The sequence below is a fragment of the Macrosteles quadrilineatus genome, unplaced genomic scaffold (genome assembly GCF_028750875.1).
Source record: "Macrosteles quadrilineatus isolate MER2022 unplaced genomic scaffold, UCM_ALF_1.0 Scaffold_1__1_contigs__length_201487025, whole genome shotgun sequence".
NCBI lineage: Eukaryota > Metazoa > Arthropoda > Insecta > Hemiptera > Cicadellidae > Macrosteles > Macrosteles quadrilineatus.
The window spans coordinates 65,063,484-65,088,964 of NW_026542594.1; the positions used below are offsets into that span (position 1 = coordinate 65,063,484).

General features: G+C 37.9%; 1 protein-coding gene across 1 annotated transcript in view; it reads left to right on the plus strand.

The window, feature by feature from the left end:
* LOC128983410 (cadherin-87A) overlaps nucleotides 1–25,481 on the plus strand; it is a 122,689-nt gene that overhangs the window by 48,910 nt on the left and 48,298 nt on the right. The window contains exons 7-21 of the mRNA XM_054402691.1: nucleotides 736–928; nucleotides 1,227–1,339; nucleotides 1,428–1,625; nucleotides 2,023–2,178; nucleotides 2,522–2,760; nucleotides 4,960–5,071; nucleotides 9,970–10,125; nucleotides 10,623–10,787; nucleotides 11,484–11,799; nucleotides 13,053–13,150; nucleotides 13,722–13,877; nucleotides 14,921–15,053; nucleotides 15,649–15,864; nucleotides 18,610–18,767; nucleotides 19,186–19,455. Of these exons, the coding sequence (XP_054258666.1) occupies nucleotides 736–928; nucleotides 1,227–1,339; nucleotides 1,428–1,625; nucleotides 2,023–2,178; nucleotides 2,522–2,760; nucleotides 4,960–5,071; nucleotides 9,970–10,125; nucleotides 10,623–10,787; nucleotides 11,484–11,799; nucleotides 13,053–13,150; nucleotides 13,722–13,877; nucleotides 14,921–15,053; nucleotides 15,649–15,864; nucleotides 18,610–18,767; nucleotides 19,186–19,455 (2,679 nt within the window). The remainder of the gene's footprint in view (nucleotides 1–735; nucleotides 929–1,226; nucleotides 1,340–1,427; nucleotides 1,626–2,022; nucleotides 2,179–2,521; nucleotides 2,761–4,959; nucleotides 5,072–9,969; nucleotides 10,126–10,622; nucleotides 10,788–11,483; nucleotides 11,800–13,052; nucleotides 13,151–13,721; nucleotides 13,878–14,920; nucleotides 15,054–15,648; nucleotides 15,865–18,609; nucleotides 18,768–19,185; nucleotides 19,456–25,481) is intronic.

The following is a 25,481-nucleotide window of genomic DNA, read 5'->3' on the forward strand; positions in this document are numbered from 1 at the left end:
GGCAGTCTATGGGTGGAAACCGGCCTTCGCAAACGTGCGTCGCTGGTCCATATGAATGCAAAATTGCGGTAGCGAACGTGTTATACTTGAATGAATATAGGAGAGATGTTCACAGTCATGACACTCGTTATAGATGTAGGGCAAGTATAAACTTGTGTCAGGTTAGATTAGTTAAGACTCCTTTGCCGAAAAAATTTCAAACCTGGCAACAAATTTCAATCGGCATGTGAATAGTTTTTTAACATAAATCTGATCACAGAGCCCACTTAACAAACGGTATTACCGTGCAATTTCAGCACTAGTATTTTAACATTCCATTTCAGACAAAGCACTAGAGATATGCTATTCACGTTACCGTAGATAGATGTATATTGAGTATAAACTCTCTGATACTAAGATTGTGGCAAAACCATCGCCCGAAAGAGAAACCTCTGTTGCAATCTAGACAGCCCTCTTTTTTGCATGATATATTTACTGGCTAATTAGATCTCATTCTCATTCTTAATATTTTTCAGTTTTGTGTTTGAATATCTGTTCTCAAAAATTTGTCACAAGCTATTAGACAATTTTTAGTTTATGTTCTGGCACCGACACAAAGCCTCAATTGATTCTAATATGAGTCTCAATAAAATAAATAAAAACTATCTTAATTGAGTAGTCAGAATCATAAAACTATTAAGACAAATATTTAGTTCCCAGGAAGTAAAAATACTGTATTTGATTTGCTGATGTCAGGATGGAGTACACAACACAACTACAGGGCTGGAAGTGAAGGTGGTAGATGTACAGAACACAGGGCCTGTGTTTCTGGGCTCTCTGACTGGGGTGATACAAGAGGATGACCCCATAGGAACTCTGGTGATGACTGTACAGGCTAGGGACGGGGACCGAGGCCAGCCCAGGAAGATATACTACGAGCTGGTTACCAGTGAGTGATTAACCTTTCTTTTTACTTTGAAATAAGTATTGGCAATTCAAACATTTGTTGTTTATCCACAACAGGTTTCTTGATAGTACATGATTCTCTCCTTTTCTGTCATTGAGGCAACATAATATTACAAATATGGGGCTTTAACATTCACTTTGGAAAGAAATTGCATGTTAAATAAATAAACGATATATGGTTGTATTTAACAACAGTTGCATGTCCTCACGTTTACATTATACATTACATAATTTATGTTTACATAGTGGATCTGTTGTAACATTGTCAGTGACTGTTGCAGATCCCTTAGACTACTTCCTGCTGGACAGTGAGACTGGAGAGTTGAGGACAGCCAAGCCTCTGGACCGTGAAGCTCTACTCAACTCTACAGGTGTAATATCACTGGAGATTAAGGTAGGCAAACTAAAAAATATAGGTTGAGTTGAATATATTTACTAAGTGATATTTACAACTACTAATGTTCAATCAATTGTGGCTGTAGGCCAGAGAGATGGTGGATGGGGTGTTAGGTAATGACCCATTGACCACTACGACCACTGTAGCCTCCGTCACCATCAAGGATGTCAATGATGAGCCTCCGAGGTTCAACCAACGAGAATACAGCGTCAGTCTGCCTGAGAACATTGCAGACGGCACGACTCTGCCCAACCTCAACATGATAGTCACTGACCCTGATGTGGTAAGTGGAGCCTCTGCCAGGCCTAACCTTTTGTAACTCTTCAGATCAAATCAACATAATGTTCTTCATGAAACCATGATTTTGTTATTAAGCAGATTTAATGACTAGCTCAAATTATACTGTTCCAAATTCCATAGTAGGTAAATGCCAAAAGGATTCATATAACCTTTTCTTTACCAAAGATACTTATTGCACATGACATTGTACATTGCAAAGTGCTGGCTTTTTTTGTTTTTTTTTTTAACAATTAGGTTTATGACACAGTTGAATTTTTTTTCATTGTAATGTATTGAGTTTTGTCTTCAGAAAGTTGAGGTTGTACGAGATAAAAGGGTTAGTTACAATGTGTTTGTGTTAACTGGGTTGTGTTTTAAATTAATTTCTTTTACATTTACAGGGCAAGAATGCAGAGTTTTCCCTACGTCTGTCTGATGTTTCAAATTCCTTTGCTGTTGAACCCACCCATGCCAGTGGTTCTACTGCAGTTTCCATACGAGTGGTCAATGGTAATCTGGATTATGAAGACCCTAACAACAGGAAATTTATTGTTTTGGTGAGGATATTAATTTTTGTTTAGTTATTGGCTGCATTTTATACATTATAAAAACACACATTTTAAAGTTAGCAGGGTTGTAAGTAAATTTTTCTCATAGGCCCTACTGCAGCAGCATGGATTTTGATTTTATTAATTTGTGGTTTGTTTAGTATTCGTTAATAATTTATAAGTGGTACCATTTCTATTATAACTCTCATAGAAGTTCTTCTTTTCAGTTCAAGGACCAAAAACTCACCCGGTTTGATATAAAAAAGCTTGTGGTGTAAAAACAAATCAGTTATAAAATATGCAGTTAAAAATGTGAGTTATTATCTATTTGTAGGTGGTTTCTGTTTTGTAGGTGATAGCTGAGGAGACAGAGACAGAGCGAAAGTTGTCTTCCACCGCTACTGTGACTGTGGAGATAACAGACGCGAATGACAACGCGCCACAGCTGCAGGAGGAGGCGTTGGTAGCCTCAGTCAGTGAGACAGCAACACCAGGCACTGCGGTGGCGACCTTCACTGCCTCTGACAGAGACAGCGGAATGTACGGTCAGGACAGCATCGTCTACCAGCTGATAGGCGACGGTGCTGACAAGTAAGTAGGCACAGGGTGTCTAGTAGTCGGGAAAATCGGGAAAGTCGGGAATTAGTATTGAATTTCAAAATGGTCTTGAAAAGTCGGGATTTAGTCTTAAATTTGATTTCAAAGTCGGGAATTTTCATGATTTTGCCGCGATCGTCGTCTTGCGTTTACGTAACCGCGAAAGCCAATGATGATGATGTCTACACGGCCTCGGGAAATGTTCACGATTTTGCCGCGATAGTGGACGACGACGATGACGTTTCCGAAACCACGAGAGACGACGATGACATTTCCGAAACCATGAGAGACGACGATGACGTTTCTGTGACAGCGGGAGACGACGATGACGTTTCTGTGACAGCGGGAGACGACGATGACGTTTCCGTGACCGCAGAAGATGATGACGTTTCCGTGACCGCAGGAGATGACGATGACGTTTCCTTGACCGCGGGAGATGACGTTGATGTTTACCCGGGCGAGGGAAATGTTCTCATGATTTTGCCACAAACTTGGAGGACGACGATGACGTTTCCGTGACCGCGGAGACGACGATGACGTTTCCGTCACCGTGGGAGATGACAATGATGTTTCCGTGACCGCGGGAGATGACGATGATGTCTACACGGCCGCAGGAAATGTTCATGATTTTGCCGTGATCGCGGACAACGACGATAACGTTTCCGTGACCGGGGGAGATGACGGTGATGTCTAAACAGCCGCGGGAAATGTTCATGATTTTGCCGCGATCGCGGACGACGACAATGACGTTTCCGTGACTGCGGGAGATGACGATGACGTTTCCGTGACCGCGGGAGATAACGGTGATGTCTTAAAAGCTGCGGGAAATGTTCATGATTTTGCCGCAATCACGGACGATGACGATGATATTTTTGAGATTGCGGGAGACAACGATGATGTCATTGATGTCTACAAGGCCGCGGGAAATGTTCATGATTTTTCCGTGATCGCGGACGACGACAATCACGTTTCTGTAACCGCTGAAGTCAATGATGATGTCTAAACGTACGGTACGCAGAAGATTTCATGATAAAAAAAAACCAAATTTGCTAGTTAGAATTTTTTATTGCTGCATTATTTCTCTACTTGAAAACACCACATTATCATAATACTACTTTATGACAAAGACAGGGGTTGGTGTAGTATTATTTAGAAAATTTGGTTAAGCTTAAAAATTGGTACGGTATCGGTATCAAGAATCAAGAATCGATACATTTTGGTATCAACACCCACTAATTTTTGAAAAAAACTAGTCTTGAAAAATCTGGAATTAGTCTTGAAAAGTCTGGAATTAGTCTTGACTTTTATAATGGAAATAAACTAGACACCCTGTAGGCAGGAGAAAATAAACTGGGACAACCCTCCAACCCTTTTATAGTGTGTTGGCAAACAAATATTAGATAGTAAAAAGGTTTAAATACCTGCTATTAAGCAATCCACTCAATTGCAATTTCATAATAGCAAATATAAAAAAAAAATATTATTATTTGACAATCCGGAGGCTAACATCTACAATGTCAATAATGATAGTTTTGAAAGCTGTGTAGGGACTGCCTTAAACTTTGTTTTGTAACCTATGACATTATAAAGCAAAGCTTAAAAAAGCTGTATGAACAGCTTTTAAGAGACTATAAGTCTGTACTCTTCAGAACATTTGGTGTTGAATAAAACTATACAAAGCCTAGAAGATTCAAGAACCCTTTATGGTTTTGTAAATAGCAGGCTTTGTGGTCTGAATTCAATCCATATCTTTTGAATTTTTAGTCTCATAAAGTTCCTGTTGGATGCAACCATCCTAACACAGTTTAAAACCTATTAGGTAATAAAAGAATGCTAAGCTAAAATATTTTTTTTATCATAAAAACTTGTTGAAACCAATTTTAACACATAAAGTCTTAAGTCAAATAAAGTTTTATAAATCTTTATAGCTGATACAAAATGTTATTTTAATCAGAAAATTGTGGTAGTGACATGCGTACTAGTTTTGAGCAGTAACACATTCCTTCTAAAAAATAATTAATTCCTGGATTTTTATTTATTGTATGCTAACTGCCCACTAATCTTATTCCCATTGGTGAAAAAATGTAGGAGACAAAAAACATTTTCTGGGTGCCAATGGCCAGAGTATTTAGAAATACATTTGTATACCTTTTTTAATATCTGATAATCAGCATGCTGTACGCTGTATACTAGGTTTGATGTTGACAAGAAGACAGGAACCATTACTGTGGCGGACTGTGACCAGCCAGGTGCCCCGCACTGTCTGGACTTTGAGACCCGTCAGGTCTACTTTCTATCTTTCAAGGTGACTTTTCATTTTGTTCATCTGATTAATTATTATACAGTACTACTACTACAAAGCTCCAAACGCTGCATATATGCTTTAACTGTAATATAACTACTATAACTATAACTATAATATAACTATAACTATAACTATAATAATATAAAGTCCTCCAAAATGGTGTGCGTATTTTTGTACTTTTAGTATTGGTATGTAGTAGCTTTTTAACAGACAATTGCAATCATTAATTGTGTGTTTGTTGTGACTCAAGCTGGTAGCCTGGTATTATAAGAAATAAACATCTGTCTACCATTATTTGAAATGACATATTAATAATTAAATCATATGTTATTCAGGTGAAATGATTCCTTCATTTTCCAGTGAGTCTAATTCGTTGTTCACTTGGTCGATTAAAGCATGTGGGACATTTCGTTCCTTAATAAAAATAGGTTTTTCACCATTTCAAAGCTGTAATGACACTTTGAAGTCTGGAACGCATCCAATTTTCTCCTCAAAAATTTCTTCAGGAGACTGGATTCCTTTGAGAAATTCGGGTGCTTTGATTTGTGTCGTTATTCAATTCGTTCAGTTCGATTCCTAGTGCTCGTATATATTGACGTCCAAAGAGTGTTTCATGTCCTGTTGGGACAATGTGGAGTTCTTCTTTGACGTATCTTCCACAGTAAGAAACATTTATTTTCACTTTTCCTTCAGGTTTGATATTACCTGAGTAAGTTCTGAAAGCAATGTTAGTTGTTTCCAATGGAATTTCCAATTTGAATTTGTCGAAATCATTTTTAGCTAGAAGTGTGAATTTTGCTCCTGTGTCTACTTCGAATCGTTGTGGTTTACCATTGAGATTTACCATGATCATGTATTTGTCTGAGTCATTATTTACTTCTAGTATATTCGGGTTTGAGTTGACATTAGTTACTTTATTGAGTCCGTAATCAGGAAATGTCAATGTAGAATCTATAGGAGAACAGCACTAGATGCAGTTGGCTGCACTTTGCGAATTGATTTTCTTCTGTTCTGCTATAAGGGTCGAAATGCACACTTTAGATTTGTGTCCTTGCTTCTTAAATTTGTTGCACTTGAATTTAGATTTGTCGATGCGGCACTCGGATGCTTGGTGATTAACTTTTCCATACCTGATGCAAAGATTACCAATTCTAAGAGATTTCAGATCTGGACTTGTTCGAAAGCGTGAGGTATGACACTGTTGCTGTTTGGAAGTTAGATCACTAGTTTGGAATTGAGATTGCTTAGCTTTATGTAAAACTTTACTCACATCATCACACATATGGACATTTGCATTACTTGGTCTCTCAGTCTGTTGATCATTCTTTTTTAAGACAGTTTCTAGTACTTTTTTAATAAATTTGTTCTGGTTTTCTTGCTGTTGTCTTTGTTGTTCTTGAAAGAGAGTAAGGAATTGAACTGATCTCCATTTATGTTGAATTTGAATACAAAACAATTTGAGCACAACTTCAGAAAATTTGAGTTACATGTAATATTTCTGTTTTGTCTGTTATTATAAGTACTGTTAAATACACACACTGGATGAAATGTAAACTATTTTTATTCAATAACCAAACAGTGAACTGCCTTGTATAATAATTTGTAATGAACAACTAACTAGAAGAATTGAAAAGTGTAAACATCAACAATAGGGTGGGTCGAAAAAAATCAATATTTTTTTCGAGTTGTAATACCTAGGAAAAGTTGCTAAATTTGAAATTGTAAGAACAAATGAGGGTAAAAATATTAATAATATTAGTATTTATCTTCCGGCTGCGCATGTGCTCTAAAGTTTGAACAAAAAATAAAAAAAAACTAATTTTTTTGCAGAAATTTTTACAATTTTTAAATTTGCGATTTTAAATATGTAATAGTTTAAAATGTTATCCACAAGACGCTAAGAATTTGATATTTAAATAATAGTATTGTATGTTAATATCGTCTGGTCGCGCATCGGCTGCAAGTATTGGCAAAAATCAAGAAAAACATCATTTTGTACTAGTCTTATTTAAAATATAATAATGGATATCAAAATGTAATACCGAAAATCTGTTTGTACACATTCAGATAGTAACCCAACAAAAACAATAGACAAAGTCAGAATTGATCTACCGGTCGCGCATAGCAATACAAATTCACTTAAGCGCGGCACTTTTGGGTCAGTTACCCGGGCGACGCAATGTGATTCCGAAGTTCAAGATTCCGAAATTGAACAACAGGATGGTGATGATAATGTATCTCTGTGCTCAAAAACTAAAATTTGCAATTTTAGTGACAGCAACCAAGAATCTTTACCTAAACTTTCAAAAAAGAAGACAAAAGATGGTAGGCAAATGAGGATCAACTCTACTGCATTGGTTAGCGATCGTTATGGTGTTTTCAATCGTGCTACAACTGCAATAGCCTCTAGTGGAATACGAAAAACATAAACTACATTTGTTACAGTTATATGAGAACTCTTCTCTTGGTATTCAAAGTTTTTACTTAGATCCTTACAAAACTTTACATGGATAATGTTTACAAAAAAGACTGCACCTCTCTGCGATGATACTAAGAATAAACATTATGTTAGTGTATTAATTCAAATAACAATTTCCTGTCAAATACGTATTTTATATAAAAAAATTTCAGTTCAAATAATACTATACAAAGTACAATCTTCTAAATACAATCTTTGATAGCTAGAAAATAAAATGACTATCTGTGCCCAAATTGATTAAATGATGTATCAGACAAAGCCAAATGTAAATCACGTGACATAAATAAACACCTATATAATTATTAGGCGTTATGTAAAGATTATAAACCCCCAAAATGATAGTTAGCTATGGCTTAAAGGAAATAGTCTAAGTAATAAGTCTAGAGGGACAAAAGTGTGAAAATGCTTTATCCAGGTGTAAAATGATTCAAACCCATGAGCATTTAAAAATAAGTAAACAAATTATAATAACTAATAAACTATACAATAATATAAATATACAACACAACAATTCAAGTTAACATTAACATTGGTTATTAAACCTGGGTAGAATATTTCAAGCTCAGAGTCGATTATTTAATATTAGTTGGTCCGTGTAACAGATACTTAACTTTGCTCGAAATGTAATGGCTCGCCATCGCCTTATTTAATAATTATCTTACTTGCAAATTGTTAGAATAAGTGACTATGCCAACTTCGTGCAAAACCCTGTAGGCTATCACAATTGGAATCACCATAATGTACAGTAAACAAAACGGTAGAGTTAAAGTCCATCCACATTTGCCTACCATAGTTCTCTTAATTTTGGAAGTTTAGGTAAATATTCTTGTTTGCTGTCACTAGAATCCTAAATTTTAGTTTGTGAGCACAGGGATACATTATCATCACCATCCTGTTGTTCAATTTCGGAATCTTAAACTTCGGAATAATATTACGTCGCTCGGGTCACTGACCCAAAAGTGCCGCGCTAAAGTGAATTTGTATTGCTATGCGTGACCGGCAGATCAATTCTAACTTTATCTATTGTTTTTGTTGGGTTACTATCTGAGTGTGTATAAACAGATTTTCGGTATTACATTTTGATATCGATTAGCCTATTATATTTTAAATAAGACTTATTTCTGAAAAATATGAGTTTTAATTTTTTGTTCAAACTTTAGAGCACATTCACAACCAGAAGATAACTAATATTTTTTTTATATTTTTACCCTGTTTTGGTCTTACAATTTAGCAACTTTTCCAAAGGATTACAACTCGAAAAAACATCTGTCTACCATTATTTGAAATGACATATTAATTAAATCATATGTTATTAAGACAGATTCAGGGATATAACCGTGTTCAATGGTATTAATGTTAACCTTTGGTAAGTTAACTATTTTACAATAATTGAACATTTGAAACTGCAACAATAATAATAATTAATTTATATTTATACTTTTACTAGCAGAGTACCCGTCCTTCGTACGGGGTTGGCATATAAGTATAAAATGTTTATTGCAGTTATGCTCATAAGCATTCTGTTTGCAATGGGTAAGGACACAGTTTGATAACATTTGCTTCTCTAAATTTAAGGTATATGTATTACACATCTACCATTGCCATAATGTTCTACCACTAATAATAAATTATTAAAAATTCGCAAAATATCACGAATTATTAATGAAATTGAAAACATAAACAAACTGTAATCAATTCTTCTTTGACAGTTCTCATTTCGTATCACAGTTTTTTGTTTCTGCTTAGTTCAAATTATATTAGCTGTTTTCATAAATGCAAAAAAAATGGTGCTGCACCCTGTTGGTAAATCTTGTAATTTTTTAATGCTTTTGCATATCATTGAACAAACCTTTTTATTTGAAACAGCTGACTAAATTCTTTTATTCCCTTTAAATATGAATACTCATAAGGTTAACATGGGGAACTACAGAGCCATTGGGGCGGAGCCCGAAAGGAGTTTTGAGATAAGAATATGCCTATATGTTAATTGGGAATGTAAGCTATCATTATGCCAAATTTCAGCCCAATCCGTCCAGTAGTTAATGCGTGATTGAACTTCAAACAAACAAACACACAAACTTTCACATTTATAATATTAGTAAGATAAATTGTAGGGACCTTTGATTGATTTGGAAATAAATTTAATAAATTCATCATACACTTTTCCATCCTCAACCATTTAGGATAGCTTTGTTTAATCAGAATATGTTATTGGACAAAATGTTGCTGTATTTTGTTTTGTTATAGCATTTTAAAACATGAACTCCTTAAATACATCTGTTACCAGAAATTTACACTGCCTAATGTATTTTGTTTGGCTCCTAAAATCTTTGTGCACATTTATTTTTGTTTCATTTATCTTTAGAAATCAACATATTTACTAAGCTGTTGTTAGTTAATGTTATATGCTTGTTTATAGGCCACGGACGCCGAAGGCCAGGGTCAGAGCACTGTAGTCCCGCTCAAGATCTCCCTGTTGGACAGCAATGACAACCCTCCTGCGTTTACCAGTGACGTTTATCGAGCAGTTATTGACGAAGGAGCTACAAAGTTTGAACCCCCGCTTCAGGTTCAGGTACCATATAAAACTTTCTTAATATAGAAAATAGATTAGGCAAATATAGAAAATAAAACATCACCTATTATGAGAACTCAGTTCCTACACTAATTGCTTTTTGTTGACCAGTGTTGTTTAAGTGCCAAGAGACAGTTTGAGGGGTTGAGTTCTGTCCTGGTCAGGTCTGGTGTGCAACTCTTGACAAGATTACCTGGTCTGTGGCAGAGCTTGGTGAGAGGGCTCTGAACACCTATGATGGAAGTTAACAGGATGGTTGGATTCATTGTCAGCTGCACTTCAAATTAAGCACAGCATGTTGCAACGTATTAACTATCCATACTACGTGTGTGTCCACTAAAAATTTTAACAAAATTTGGATTTTGTGCACATAAGATCAGGAAAACATGATAACAATTGACAAAGTTAAATCACAAAATAATTCATGGGTGTAAAATATTTTTGTATTTGGTTTTAGTTGTGCTAGCAGGTGTGTCTGAGTAGTGTGAATGTTATAGGCCAGAGATGCAGACAAGACGTCACAGGTGATGTACTCTATAGTGGATGGCAATGAACATGGACTGTTTGTGATAGACAAACACTCTGGAGAGATAACTGTGGCCAACCCTCGTGGCCTGGACATGTCTCAAGTCAACACTGACTATATCAACCTCATCATTCAGGTATATAACCACTTCAGCAATATAAACCTCAGGCTATCAAGCAATAATAAAACACTTGTGTATAGCAGGAGGGCATGATTGACTTGGGAATGCAAACTGCCAAGGTAAATCCAGTCTGTGTGATAGAAATCTTGGAGGTTTTTTATGTGGTAAAGTTTTAGCTAAGCAGACGCCCTAAAATATATTTTTTCAAATACAATAATTTCAGCTACCTCATTAGTAATTGACTTATGGTACTGAAAAATTGGGTTGACTGTAATTTATTTTTTATTTTAAATTGTAAATTATGTACTGACATTGTTAAGTTTTCATTAATTTTTGGTTTATCTATGGTGTAATTCAGAGGCATTATCAGTGAGGAAGAATAATAATCTTGGCTATTATGTATGCATTTTTTATTTTTACTTATGCCTGTGAAATCAAGTTAAATATTCTAGTTTTTTTACACTTTGTGACACTACTATTAGGTTAATCATTTTGAGTCGTTATAAGCACCCATAAACCAAAGTGATTGTTTTATTGTGTATGTTTGGTTTGAGTCTTGAACAGCTAGTTTCAGTAGAAATTTGATTTTTGTTATAAATATAAGTGGACTTAAAATATTAGTAGAATTTTCTTTATTAGTTCGTACCTGGATTTTATATCTTGATCATGCCATTCTTAAAATTGTTGTTGATGAAGTTTGTGTTTGTGTAGGCAAGTGATGGCATGTTCCACAACAACTGCTCTGTCAACATCACAGTTCTGGACGTCAACAACAACGCTCCTGTGTTTTCTGAGGACAGTTACTCTTCAGTGGTCATGGAAGACACACCAGTAGGTACAAGTGTGGTGCGAGTGGCTGCCACAGATGCAGACATGGGTATCAACGCAGAGCTGGTGTACAGGATAGAGAAGGGAGCGTTTGATGACTTCAGCATCAACAACAAGACAGGAGAGATACAAGTGGCTAGCAAACTGGACTACGACCTGCGTAACTCCTACAGCATACACGTCATAGCTGTGGATGGAGGTAGGGACTGCAAAGTAGCAGGTCATAAAGACGATGAGTGTTGGATGAGTGAGCTTTGTTACTCACTTAGAGCACCTGGTTCTTTAGTCAAAAGCACAATGATCGGGAACAATTAGTTCATCAGTCTACCTTTGAGGTTTAGATCAGACCATCCAATCAAAATCATCACGCCTTGTTAATGTCACCAACTTGTGTCACTGAAACTCATTGAGTTTTTTTTCTAAATAGAATGATTCCGTGTTTTGTGGAACCTCTACAACTCCCAAGGATAACTGACCACGTTTCATTCTGCATTACCTTTATCACTCAGCTTTCAACCAAACGATTACTAAAATCACTTACTAGCCTGTTTGTGTTTGATTTGAAACACCAATAATTTAAACATCTTTCAAGTTTGTATTGAACATTTTTATACAGTACTTGCTTTGCTGCTAAGGGCTAATAGCTCTTTCAAATCCTTCTTTTGTTGCACCTCTCTTTATAAAAACTTATTTTGTGTGCCAGGCAAAGTTTTGATACAATAAATATGAGGAATCACTCCGTTTGTTAAATTATATAAATGTTAAATCAATTATTTGTGTCACAATTATATCCGCTTAAATATTTGAAACCAAATGAAATAGAGTTGTTCTTTGTAAAGTTAACATATGTGTGTTGTGTGGCAGGTACTCCTCCCTTGACTGGCACTGCCCTGGTAGGTGTCAAAGTTCACAACAGCTATGGCGTACTTTGTAAAGCTAAACATATGTTTGTTGTCTGGCAGGTACTCCTCCCTTGACTGGCACTGCCCTGGTAGATGTCAAAGTTCTCAACAGCAATGACGTACTTTGTAAAGCTAAACATATGTGTGTTGTGTGGCAGGTACTCCTCCCTTGACTGGCACTGCCCTGGTAGATGTCAAAGTTCACAACAGCAATGATGTACTTTGTAAAGCTAAACATATGTGTGTTGTGTGGCAGGTACTCCTCCCTTGACTGGCACTGCCCTGGTAGATGTCAAAGTTCACAACAGCAATGATGTACTTTGTAAAGCTAAACATATGTGTGTTGTGTGGCAGGTACTCCTCCCTTGACTGGCACTGCCCTGGTAGGTGTCAAAGTTCACAACAGCTATGGCGTACTTTGTAAAGCTAAACATATGTGTGTTGTGTGGCAGGTACTCCTCCCTTGACTGGCACTGCCCTGGTAGGTGTCAAAGTTCACAACAGCTATGGCGTACTTTGTAAAGCTAAACATATGTTTGTTGTCTGGCAGGTACTCCTCCCTTGACTGGCACTGCCCTGGTAGATGTCAAAGTTCTCAACAGCAATGACAAGATACCATTTTTTGATCCTTCTACTCAGAGGGCTGAAGTAAGTTTTTACCACTAAATGTGTGATATTTTTCGTAATATAAAAGCAATTATTTTACTACCGACCAACAATCATCTTCTGAGTTAAATAGATTGCTTGTATGCATTTATGTAGCCGTAACATGTTTTTGCTGTGTGATCATTTTTGAACTTAGTGTCTTAGTACCTGTACTTACCTGACTGCTGGCTATTTGTCAACGATTTCTTAATGTGATTTACCACAACATGTTTAGCTAAAACTTTAGCACCATCGGTCTGAGATAGCTCACCGTTCTGTTCTTCACTCAGATAGTAAAATTATGTCACATGTGATAACTAACCTATATTGTATCAATCTGTTTTGTATAATAGTTATATTTAATATTTTTGTATTTTACCATGATGATGCTACAGATATGGCAAAATATATTCATTATTTATAAATAACGCAAACAAATTGTTGACACAAGATAAATAGCTTATTTTAGTCACATTAATACAATTCAGGGGCTATAATCAAACTTACTATACTCCCCAGCCGGAACCTGTTGTATAGAAGATAGAACCAATATATTTTATCTGCACATGTCTAGGTGGCTGAAGATGCTGCTGTAGGTACTGTTATCTACAAACTGGTAGCTAGAGATCTGGACGTAGACTCTCCTGAAGCCCTCAACTTTGCTGCCACTGATCCTATCACTGCTACTGACAAGAACGGCAAAGAAGTCAAGAGTGATGTTACCTTTAAGGTTTGCACTGTTCATTCAATAATAAAATATCTTGAGGCTCGTAACAAATACATAATATAAAGGGTGTGCATATTCAATTGTCCTAAGAGTCAAATCTTTATATCTCAAGAATGAGATTTAATCCTCAATGTTTAAAGCTGAGATTTTTTATGCTACTGTATGAACTAAATCATATTCTCATAAAAATGCTGGAAGTGCTAATTCTCAGAGCGGTTTCATGAAATACACTATAACTTTTAATAAAATCTTGTTTTTTAAAGCCTTAAATGATATCATTTCAAGTTTGTTAGGGTCCATTCCAAGTTCCTTTTTTGATAAAAATAGTCTTTTTGGATGACTAATTAAGAGCTATCAGAAATTACTAATAATAAATAAATAAATAAAAATGCCTTTATTTCCGAGCGTCTCTCAGTACAAATATTACTGTTTTACAGAGTAACTCAGGTCAAAACTAACTAAAAATACAAAACTATTATAATACAAGACATCGTGTTTATAAAATAAAAATATAAAATAATTATTTGGGGTCAGACTTTTTGACTTCTGCGCAGGCCTGGTAAAGTTTTTAGCCTTTAAGTCTTGGGCAAAAACAAACTACGTTGGAAATTGTGATTTAAAAAATATATTATGAATGTACTGTATTAATAACATTTTGATTTCTATAATTCTGTACACAATCTTCTGCAACAGAATTAGTCACAGTAGAATCAAGAATGTCTTCTACGAACTTTATTATACAGTAGTCTCCTGTGATAGTGGAAAACCCATTAACACCAATAACACCCACAATAGCCACAAGGTTTTAAATTTTTGATCTCACAATTTCGCAGACACTTTTTGCAAACTCTTAAAAAAACCATGGCTCTCCTAAAAAATTGAGCCCATAATGATCTGACCCAAGCTTAACCAGAAATATATTTTCAGTCCTAGAAAATCCCTCAGACCAAAAACTGTTGGCCCAACCAAAAAATATTAGGGACCCGCAACCCGCAGATTCCTAGTTGGTGTATTGTGTAAACTCTATTGATGTTTGTGTGTTGTAGGAGTTCTTCACCATCAACAGAGCCACAGGGGAGGTGAGTGTGGCGCGACCGCTACTGAGGGATGTAGCTTCAGTAGTCAGCATCAGTATGTTGGTCACCGACATCACTGCTCCTACAGTACAGCAAGGCACAGGTAAAAGTCACTAACTAAAACTGTTCTTCTGGGGTCAAATGTTCGCTTGTAATGTTCTTGTGCGTAGTTTCCCTAGCAGGTGAGAAACTCTTGGGCATCTCAGGTCACTTATTTTCCTTGTGGATCAACTAATCACAATTTGTAAGTTTGTTCTTGATTGATTATGCTAAAGGTTTTTGGTGGTAAACAAACATGTTAAATAAACATTTATAATTAAAATTATTTGCTTGCCTGTTGATTTTATAAGCAATGAGTAAAAAAATCATATCCTATATTAAACATTAAGTCTAAATCAGCACACTCTAACGCCACCAACACGAACCTACAACCAACATACAAGCAGGCTTTAGACTTTAGTATGAGAAGAAAGTCTTCTTACACTAATCAACGTCAATGGTTTTTACTTATTTAGAAACGTAGGAACAGATAATTCTGTCTTAGGGATATATATATTACACACTGTGGATATATGCTACATATAATTTATGGCGTTAAATATATCCACCAATTTATGTGTGTGACTGTGGGGATGTCCATTGTTTCACTTGCACCCCTGTTACAACAAGTTAGTTTAAAGAGTACATTTGTGTTGCAGGGACTCTGATAGTGACCATCCTTGATGTGAATGACTACGCCCCGGAGTTCCCTCCACCCTGGACCAAGGAGAACCCCTCGTATATCCTGGACCTGATGGAGGACCAGCCACCCGGCTCTCACCTCGGCACCTTCACTGCCACTGACAAGGACTCTAACATTGCCTACTATGAGATACAGCCACCCTCTCCATACTTCATCATCAACAACGCTACTGGTGAATAATACTGTGCTCGTACTGACCACTGTGCCATCAAATGTCAAGTCAAGTAGAACACCAAATATGAAAACTGCAATCATCCAAATCATTTTAAGATTTTTAAGTTGGGAAAATAATTTAAAATCTGGCTGGAAAAACTAAGTTCAGTGCAGTTTATTTAAAGTTTACGGTAATATAAATTATATTCATGATTTTTTTATACAAAAAATTCTAAAATTGGTAAACATTTTCAGGGTAACTGACACGGGTCTGTAAGGGTTATCCGGATGGGGTCCGATCCCAATTGATCCAGATAATGGGAGTTATACTGTATTTATTTTTTTATGTACTATTTAACACAATGGTATTAAATTAGGGATGGACGGGTCCCGAAATTTTGGGAATATTTCGGGAAAAAAATATTCCCGATTATCGGGACGGGATTACATTTGATTCGGGAATTTTTCAGGACGGGATTTGGTCCGATCGTTGGCGATTTTGCCGCTTCGCGAGCGATAGGTCCGCGAACGCAGGAGACGAAGTCATTTCGACGATCGCGCCGTGACCGCGGAGTCCTACCGACGATCACGCCGTGACCGCGGAGTACTACCGACGATCGCGCCGTGACCGCGGAGTCATACCGACGATCACGCCGTGACCGCGGAGTCATACCGACGATCACGCCGTGACCGCGGAGTCATGCCGACGATCACGCCGTGACCGCGACTCATACCGGCGATCACCCCGTGACCGCGGAGTCATACCGACGATCACGACGTGACCGTGGAGTCCTGCCGACGATCGCACCGTGACCGCGATTATTGGACCGACGATCGCATCGTGACCGCGAGTCATAACGAAGATCGCAACGTGACCGTGATTATTGGACCGACGATCGCACCGTGACCGCGAGTCATACCAACGATCGTGCCGTGACCGCGGAGTTCTACCGACAAGCGCCGTGACCGCGGAGTCATGCCGACGATCGCGCCGTGACCGCGGAGTCATGCCGACGATCGCGCCGTGACCGCGGAGTCATGCCGACGATCGCGCCGTGACCGCGGAGTCATGCCGACGATCGCGCCGTGACCGCGGAGTCATGCCGACGATCGCGCCGTGACCGCGGAGTCATGCCGACGATCGCGCCGTGACCGCGGAGTCCTACCGACGATCGCACCGTGACCGCGAGTCATACCGACGTCGTGACCGCGGAGTCATGCTGACGATCGCGCCGTGACCGTGAGTCATACTGACGATCATGCCGTGACCGCGAGTCATACCGACGATCATCCCGTGACCGCGAGTCATACCGACGATCATCCCGTGACCTCGAGTCATACCGACGATCACCCCGTGACCGCGGTCATTTTGACGATCGCACCGTGACCGCGATTATTGGACCGACGATCGCGCCGTGACCGCGGAGTCATGCCGACGATCGCGCCGTGACCGCGGAGTCATGCCGACGATCGCGCCGTGACCGCGGAGTCCTACCGACGATCGCACCGTGACCGCGAGTCATACCGACGTCGTGACCGCGGAGTCATGCTGACGATCGCGCCGTGACCGTGAGTCATACTGACGATCACGACGTGACCGTGGAGTCCTGCCGACGATCGCACCGTGACCGCGATTATTGGACCGACGATCGCATCGTGACCGCGAGTCATAACGAAGATCGCAACGTGACCGCGATTATTGGACCGACGTTCGCACCGTGACCGCGAGTCATACCGACGATCGCGCAGTGACCGCGGAGTTCTTCCGACGAGCGCCGTGACCGCGGAGTCATGCCGACGATCATGCCGTGACCGTGGAGTCCTACCGACGATCGCACCGTGACCGCGAGTCATACCGACGTCGTGACCGTGGAGTCCTACCGACGATCGCACCGTGACCGCGAGTCATACCGACGTCGTGACCGCGAAGTCATGCTGACGATCGCGCCGTGACCGTGAGTCATACTGACGATCATGCCGTGACCGCGAGTCATACCGACGATCATCCCGTGATCGCGAGTCATACCGACAATCACCCCGTGACCGCGGAGTCATACCGACGATCGCAACGTGACCGCGAGTCATAACGAAGATCGCAACGTGACCGCGATTATTGGACCGACGATCGCACCGTGACCGCGAGTCATACCAACGATCGCGCCGTGACCGCGGAGTTCTACCGACAAGCGCCGTGACCGCGGAGTCATGCCGACGATCGCGCCGTGACCGCGGAGTCATGCTGACGATCGCGCCGTGACCGCGGAGTCCTACCGACGATCGCACCGTGACCGCGAGTCATACCGACGTCGTGACCGCGGAGTCATGCTGACGATCGCGTTGTGACCGTGAGTCATACTGACGATCATGCCGTGACCGCGAGTCATACCGACGATCATCCCGTGACCGCGAGTCATACCGACGATCATCCCATGACCTCGAGTCATACCGACGATCACCCCGTGACCGCGGTCATTTTGATGATCGCACCGTGACCGTGAGTCACAAGTTTCTATAGGTACCTGTATATTGTTACCCATTCTTTGGTTTTTATAGATCAGTACCACAAACGGTAAAAATTGATTTTGTATGTCTTTTTTTGGTAACTGCAATACTCAAGACTTTCTTTTTATGCACAGAAAAAATCCCGTCCCGTCCCGTCCCGAAAATCGGGAAGGAAATAAAAATCCCGTCCCGTCCCGTCCCGAACTAAAAATTCAATCCCGTCTATCCCTATATTAAATTCCGTTTTTTTGTGGTTATTCAGGGATGGTAACAACAATGCAGAAGATTGACTATGAGAAGACACCGCAGCTCAATTTGACAGTGATTGCTTATGACAGTGGAGCACCTCAGTTCTCAGCTCAGGCTCATGTCACAGTCAATATTGTCAACATTAACGACATGGATCCTGTATTCAACCAGGTAATGGTCCACACTTGTTATACTACTTTATATTAAAATAGTTTAAGAATGTAACATAGAGCATAAGGCCTATACAAAACCTTTAAGATTAGATATGCATGACAGTCCAACTTTATAGCACTCAACATTACAAGAGCACAGATATCTATTTTATTTTACTTGCCAATGGCTCAGCCAATACATGAGATTAAGAGAGAGTAAATGCTATAATTCGGCCTGAGTTTTTAAAATTTGTTCAATTTAAAAGTTGAAAATTTACTGGACGGAAGTGATATTGAATGTTACCCCAGTTTTTGTTTATGGGACTGATTAAAAAATTCAAAAGTTCAAAGCATTTAGTCCAAAGCTCTAACTCTTAAAAATAAGTTTAGCTAAACTCAGTCCTGATAACATTTTAATGTGTTTTATTGTATTCTAGACAGAATATTTGGCAAGTGTTAATGAGAATGCACCAGTGGGCACTGTGGTGACGACAGTGAATGCTGAGGACTCAGATGCTGGGGAATACGGGGCAGTGAGGTACCACATTGCGGGGGGTAGTGGGGCCCTGACCGTGGACCCTGTCACTGGGGATGTGACTGTGGCAGACCCTTCACAGCTGGATAGGGAGACCACTTCTGATCTGACACTGACAGTTGTAGCTACAGACATGGCCCCGCCTGACACTGCCCGCTCCACCACTGCTCTGGTACACTTACAGTTACTATTTTATAACCTATTTTATGTGAATATGTATCGATTAGTATCAGAATCGAGAATCGATCGTCAAAAGTCGATAACGATACCCGACATTTCTGTGAAGATCGCACGATCAAAAAATTACTGCTTTTGCCTTGATGAAGATGACGTTTTAGTTACGGTACTGGGTTAGACGATGTCGAACACAAGTTTCAGTGCGATTCCAGGAGACGTTGATCAAAGTCAAAGTCAAAGTCAAAACATTCTTTATTCATTATAGTTTCACATTACATGAACTTGAATAGAGTCATAAGCTAAATTCAAAATTGCTTACTGCTAATTAAATACATAAAAAGAGTACTAAAATTACTTTACTTGAACTTTTAACAAAACCATGACTTTAAGGATAACAGTATTTGGAATTCAAATTAAGTTAGGCCTAACTGTTTTTTACTAATACTAAAGAATTCTGTTACTGAGTAGCAGGGAGTTCTTAAAAAATATTCCTTTAAGAGCTTCTTGAATTTATTAAATTTTGTTTCTTTTCGGATGTGAGCTGGTATAGACTGGAGAAATTTTAGCCCTATGTAAGATGCCTTTTTAGTGTAAAATTCGAGATTATGCCGAGGTAGGTTAATTTTTAATCTGGTGTTATATACTAATTGTTCTGTTGAGCTGGATGATAGTTGGATCTGTTTTGCATAAATTATTGTTTCATAAATATAAAGACTATAAACTGTTAATATTTGTAATTCACGAAAGATGCTCTTGACTGGCTCTTTCTTTTTAAGATTTTTCATCACCCTGATAGCTTTTTTCTGCTTAATTAGTACTTTATCTAAATTAGTTTTTGTTGTTGCCCCGTATAGAACAATTCCATATGAAATATGTGAATGTATTAATGAGAAATAAACAACTCTTAAAGTGTCTAAACTGCATACTCTGAACATCTGTCGCAGCGCATGGATACCGGAAGATACCTTTTTAACCACATAGTTCACATGGCCCTCCCAAGATAGATGTTTATCGATAATTAGACCAAGAAATTTTGTTTGCTTTACTTGGTTTATTCTTTCTGATTTTATGCAAATGTTTGGTTCAAAATTTTGTCTACGTTGTTTAGTGGAAAATGATATAAAATTGGATTTTTCTGTGTTAATAAGCAGATTTTTTCGGTCAAGGAATTCTTTAGTGGATAAAAGACTCTCCTGAGAAAACGTTTCAATCTGTTGTTTTGATCTTCCGGGAATAAGCACATTACAATCATCAGCAAACAGACACATAGACCCGCCGTTACCAGGAATCGCTCCTGGCATACCTCTAATATAGCAGAGAAAAAGTAGAGGCCCCAGGATCGATCCCTGCGGCACCCCATATTTCAGCGTCTGATGCTGAGATCTACATTTTTCAACGTACTTTGTGTTTGCATGCTCCACAACATAATCCAGTTCAACAAATTGGTTTCTGTTTTCTAGATATGATGTAAACCATGCAAGCTCTTTTCCATAGATTCCCATTTCTTTTAGTGAAGTCAACAATATACTATGTGACACGCTGTCAAATGCCCTACTAAGATCCAAAAAGATTCCTACAACATTTTCTCCTCTGTCAACAGCATTTATTATAGTTTCTATGAATTCAATACCAGCTGTTATTGTTGATTTGCCCTGCCGAAAGCCATGTTGTTCTTTATCAAATAGTTGATTATTTTCCAGATATTTATAGACCTGAATGTAAACAATGCGTTCAAAAATTTTTGAAAAAACAGGTAAGAGAGAGATAGGGCGGTAACAGGAGGGATCAGTTTTATTACCTTTTTTAAAAATGGGAATTACTTTAGCCAATTTTAATTTTGAAGGAAAGATTCCTGAAATAAGAGAAGAGTTTATGATATGTGTTAGTGGTTTCTGGATAATGTGTATTGATTTTTTAACTATGGTGATTGGAATTTCATCAAAACCTGCAGAGTACTTGTTTTCAAAGGAAAGGACCACTTTAGTGAGGTGTTCTTCCGTTATTGTGTGAAACTTAAATGACTTATCTGTAGGTAAAATATTTTTCTGGATATCTGTTTTTTGTGTAAGTGAAGGAGAAATGTGTGGCAATATAAGCTTTTCCACAGCTGATACAAAGAAATTATTAAAGTTGTTACTGACAGCTACTGGATGCTTAAGGAGTTTACCATTTTGCTCTATACATATCGGTATGTTGCTGGTAAAATAACTTTTTGAGTTAAGCTTTATTTCACTTTTAATTATGTTCCACGTTGCTTTAGTTTTATTAGAAGAGTGTTTTATTTTCTCATTATAAAATGTTTGTTTGGCTTGGTGTATTGATTCTTTTAGTTCCTTTTTCTTAACCTTTATCTTTTGATATGTGTCAAAATTTTGTCTTATCCTACCTAGCTTTTCCAGTTCATTTATCTCACTCTTTTTTTTAAATAACTCCTTTGAATTCCATTTACATTTACTATATCCACTATCTGCACTTAAAACTTTGGGAAAATTAACATCAAAAATGTAACTAAAAATAGAAAAAAATGCATCATACTTTTTATCTACAGATGACTGGTAAATATCATACCAAGTCTCATTGCCTAAATCACTGAGAAAGGTTTTTAAGTTATTCTCTGTAAATTTTCTGTGCCTTTTCTTTGTTTTCTTTTTATTCTTACTTTTTAAATCCACAATTTCAAGAAGTTGTGCATCGTGATCAGACACATGAGTAATGATTCCGGTTACAATTAATTGCACATGATCTATATTAGTGATAATATTGTCTATTGCTGATCTAGTTTTCAGTGTAACCCTAGTAGGAAAATTTACTTTATATGACATATTATACATTCTCAAAATGCTCAAAAATCTATAATACAATGAGTTATGATTTAAAATATCTATGTTTACATCTCCAGCTATAATGATGTTTTCATATTTCTTAGTCAATATATCTAGTGTAGTTTCTAGTTTGGATAAAAAAGGATCATTGTATTTATATTCTGGAGTCCTATATACACCCATCAGTACAAAAGACATGCTTTCAACTATTACTTCAACCAAACAGCACTCAAACTCCTTCTCTGATGTTATATTTTGTATTCCTTTTAGTGCAACCTCTTTAATATTAAGTGACGAATTTGTGAGGATTAATACCCCTCCTCCAGTGGTTGTAGTTCTAGTCCAGGAAGATGCTATTTTGTAGTTTTTAATATTGAAAAATGATAAATCTGTTTCACGCATATTTATTTCTGTCAATATAATAACATCTGGTTTAATTTCATCAAGGTTTACTTCTAATATTCCAATACGAGTTGATAAATTTTGGACATTTTGGTGAAGAATTAAAAAGTTTTGAGTGCTGCTTGAATTGTAACAATTTAAATTACTACCGGTACTACATTCTTGCAAGTTTTCTCCAAAATGATGATGTCTTCATGACCGTGAGAGATGCTAATCATGTCTACACGGCCATGGGAAATGATCAGAATTTTGCTTTGTTCGGGGATAACAATGATAACATTTCCCTGACCACGGAGACGATGATGTCCACTCCACCACAGCAGATGATCACGATATTACCTTAGGTTTGGCTTGATCGAAAATCTCAGGCTTGCACGATGCACACCTCTAGTTTTAGTATAATTTTTTTTTACACATATGTTTATGATAGCCTATGTTCATTTATATTTGATGTGGTATTGATTTAACTTGTTCGCTACTGAGCGTCGCATATATGCGACACCGCGGTTATTGCCACAGACCGAGGTATACATTTAAATCTTACACATAGACCGGCTGTCACTTGGATAACAGTACACACAGACCACTGGTGAAAACCTGTAAAACAGTGATCATTTACATTGTAATACGCTACAATCGTGTTTGTAAATAAATTATTCTTGGTTTTTTTTATTTTTTATAACCTTTTGTAATGTCGCATATTTGCGACGCCCGGTCTACAGCGAAGACAATAGTGAAAATTATCATAGTTTTCTTGAAATAGACTAAACGTCGCATATATGCGACAGTTCATTTTTTTGCGTTTTAAGGTGAAAGTAAGTAAAAACATAAACAGATTATTCAAGAACAGTTTATAACTGAACAAATATAAAAGCTACATAGGATGATGCAGCATAAATACTGCATACGTACATACAGTGATGCAGAAAAGTGAAGACCAGTTTTTCCAACTATTATATGACGTCACCAATCATCATATCCACAGACCAAGCGACGCAGTTGTGCGTCAGACATCTCTGTAGACCACTGCAGGGAATTCAGTGCCTTCAAATAGACCACTACAAAGATATAAGCATTTTAATAACATTAGAACCCTGACGCAAATATACGTCGGCTCGGCAGTCTATTTTAATGTGACTAGCTGTCGCATATATGCGACGGCAGTCTATGGGTGGAAACCAGCCGTCGCATATGTGCGTCGCTGGTCCATGTGAATGGAAAATTTCGTACTATTGCAGTAGCGAACGTGTTAATGTGTTCAGAAGGGTTTAAACTTGGATTGGCTGGTTGGAATTTTTCTTTGCTGTATTAATTTTTTTAGTTGAAAAACACCCCCATTACCTTAAAATTACTTTGTTTGAGGACCTAAAGAAAGGGAGCGGTTTAGTATAACCAATCAAACAGAAAATTTAGTAAAATAAAAAATATATAGTATTGGTACGGTATCGAGAATTAATCAATTTTCGTATTGACTCATCACTAATAACCAGAGAAGTGGTTATTGACTTTATAATACATAACATTAGAAGTTGTATTATAGTTGTCAGAAGATATCCTGTATGTGGAAAAAAATTCAACATGAGTCGGTGGCTAAGTTGGAAGAGGGAAGACTTTGGATCCATAGCAGTGATGTCATGGGTTAGAATCCTGGTACCTGCCACTACATTTTATCAGCACAGTTCAACTCTTGTACTATACCGGCTCACCCCTTGCTTTGATGGATTTGTCCACACTCACACGCCTGAGGCCTATGTAGACTAGCAAACTCAAGGTTAAAAGAGGATGCTAATCTCTTTTACAAAAAAGATTAGGATGTCAGAAGCAACATATGTTGTAATATGGTAAATCACGAGAGACTACGTATATCTTTTTTTATAATCGGGACCCAAATTTACTGTATTTTTGTAATTAAAATTGTTTCATAGTCCGTAACTGTTACTAGTAAGGATGGACGGGATTGAATTTTTAGTTCAGGACGGGACGGGACGGGATTTTTATTTCCTTACCTGATTTTCGGGACGGGACAGGATTTTTTCTGTGCATAGGCCTATAAAGAAAGTCTTGAGTATTGCAGTTGCCAAAAAAGACAAACAAAATCAATTTTTACCGTTTGTGGCACTGATCTATAAACACACAAAAATGGGAAAAAATTACAGGTATAGAAACTTGTGAATCCCAGTCACAGCGGGATTGTTGGTATGACTCCGTGGTCCCGGCGCGATAGCGGCGTCATCGTCACTCACGAAGTGGTGAAATCGCCAACGACTGGATCAAATCCCATCCCGAAAATTTCCCGAAATTTCGCGATTTGTCCATCTCTAGTGACTAGCGATACCACTAGAATGAACTAGATAACTTAAGTAACATATTCATATTTATTGGAGGAAAGGGCACTTGGCTTAAGTCATGGAAGGAGGAATGGATACTAGGGATGGTCAAGTCTTGAAATTTCGGGAAATTTTAAATCTCGTTACACGAGACGAGATTTCTTTTTGGCCGAGATTTTTATCGAGACGAGAATAAAAAAAAAAAAAAAAAAAATTAAAAACGCCTGCAGAAAGTCAATGCAATACCCGCAATACAGGAGCGTGTTGTAGTTGCGTTTCCTTTGCGAAGGCGTTCTTATTTAATTAATTCTTTAAATGTAAATATTAGGTACTTTAATTATTTTAATAATATTACTTTAATAACATTTGAGAAGTTTTGTTAAGTGTAAGCAGTGTGAGGAATGTTTTATTACTATAAAAAGTCAAAACAAGTAACTATTTTATAAAAATTAATATTGCTTTTATTTTAT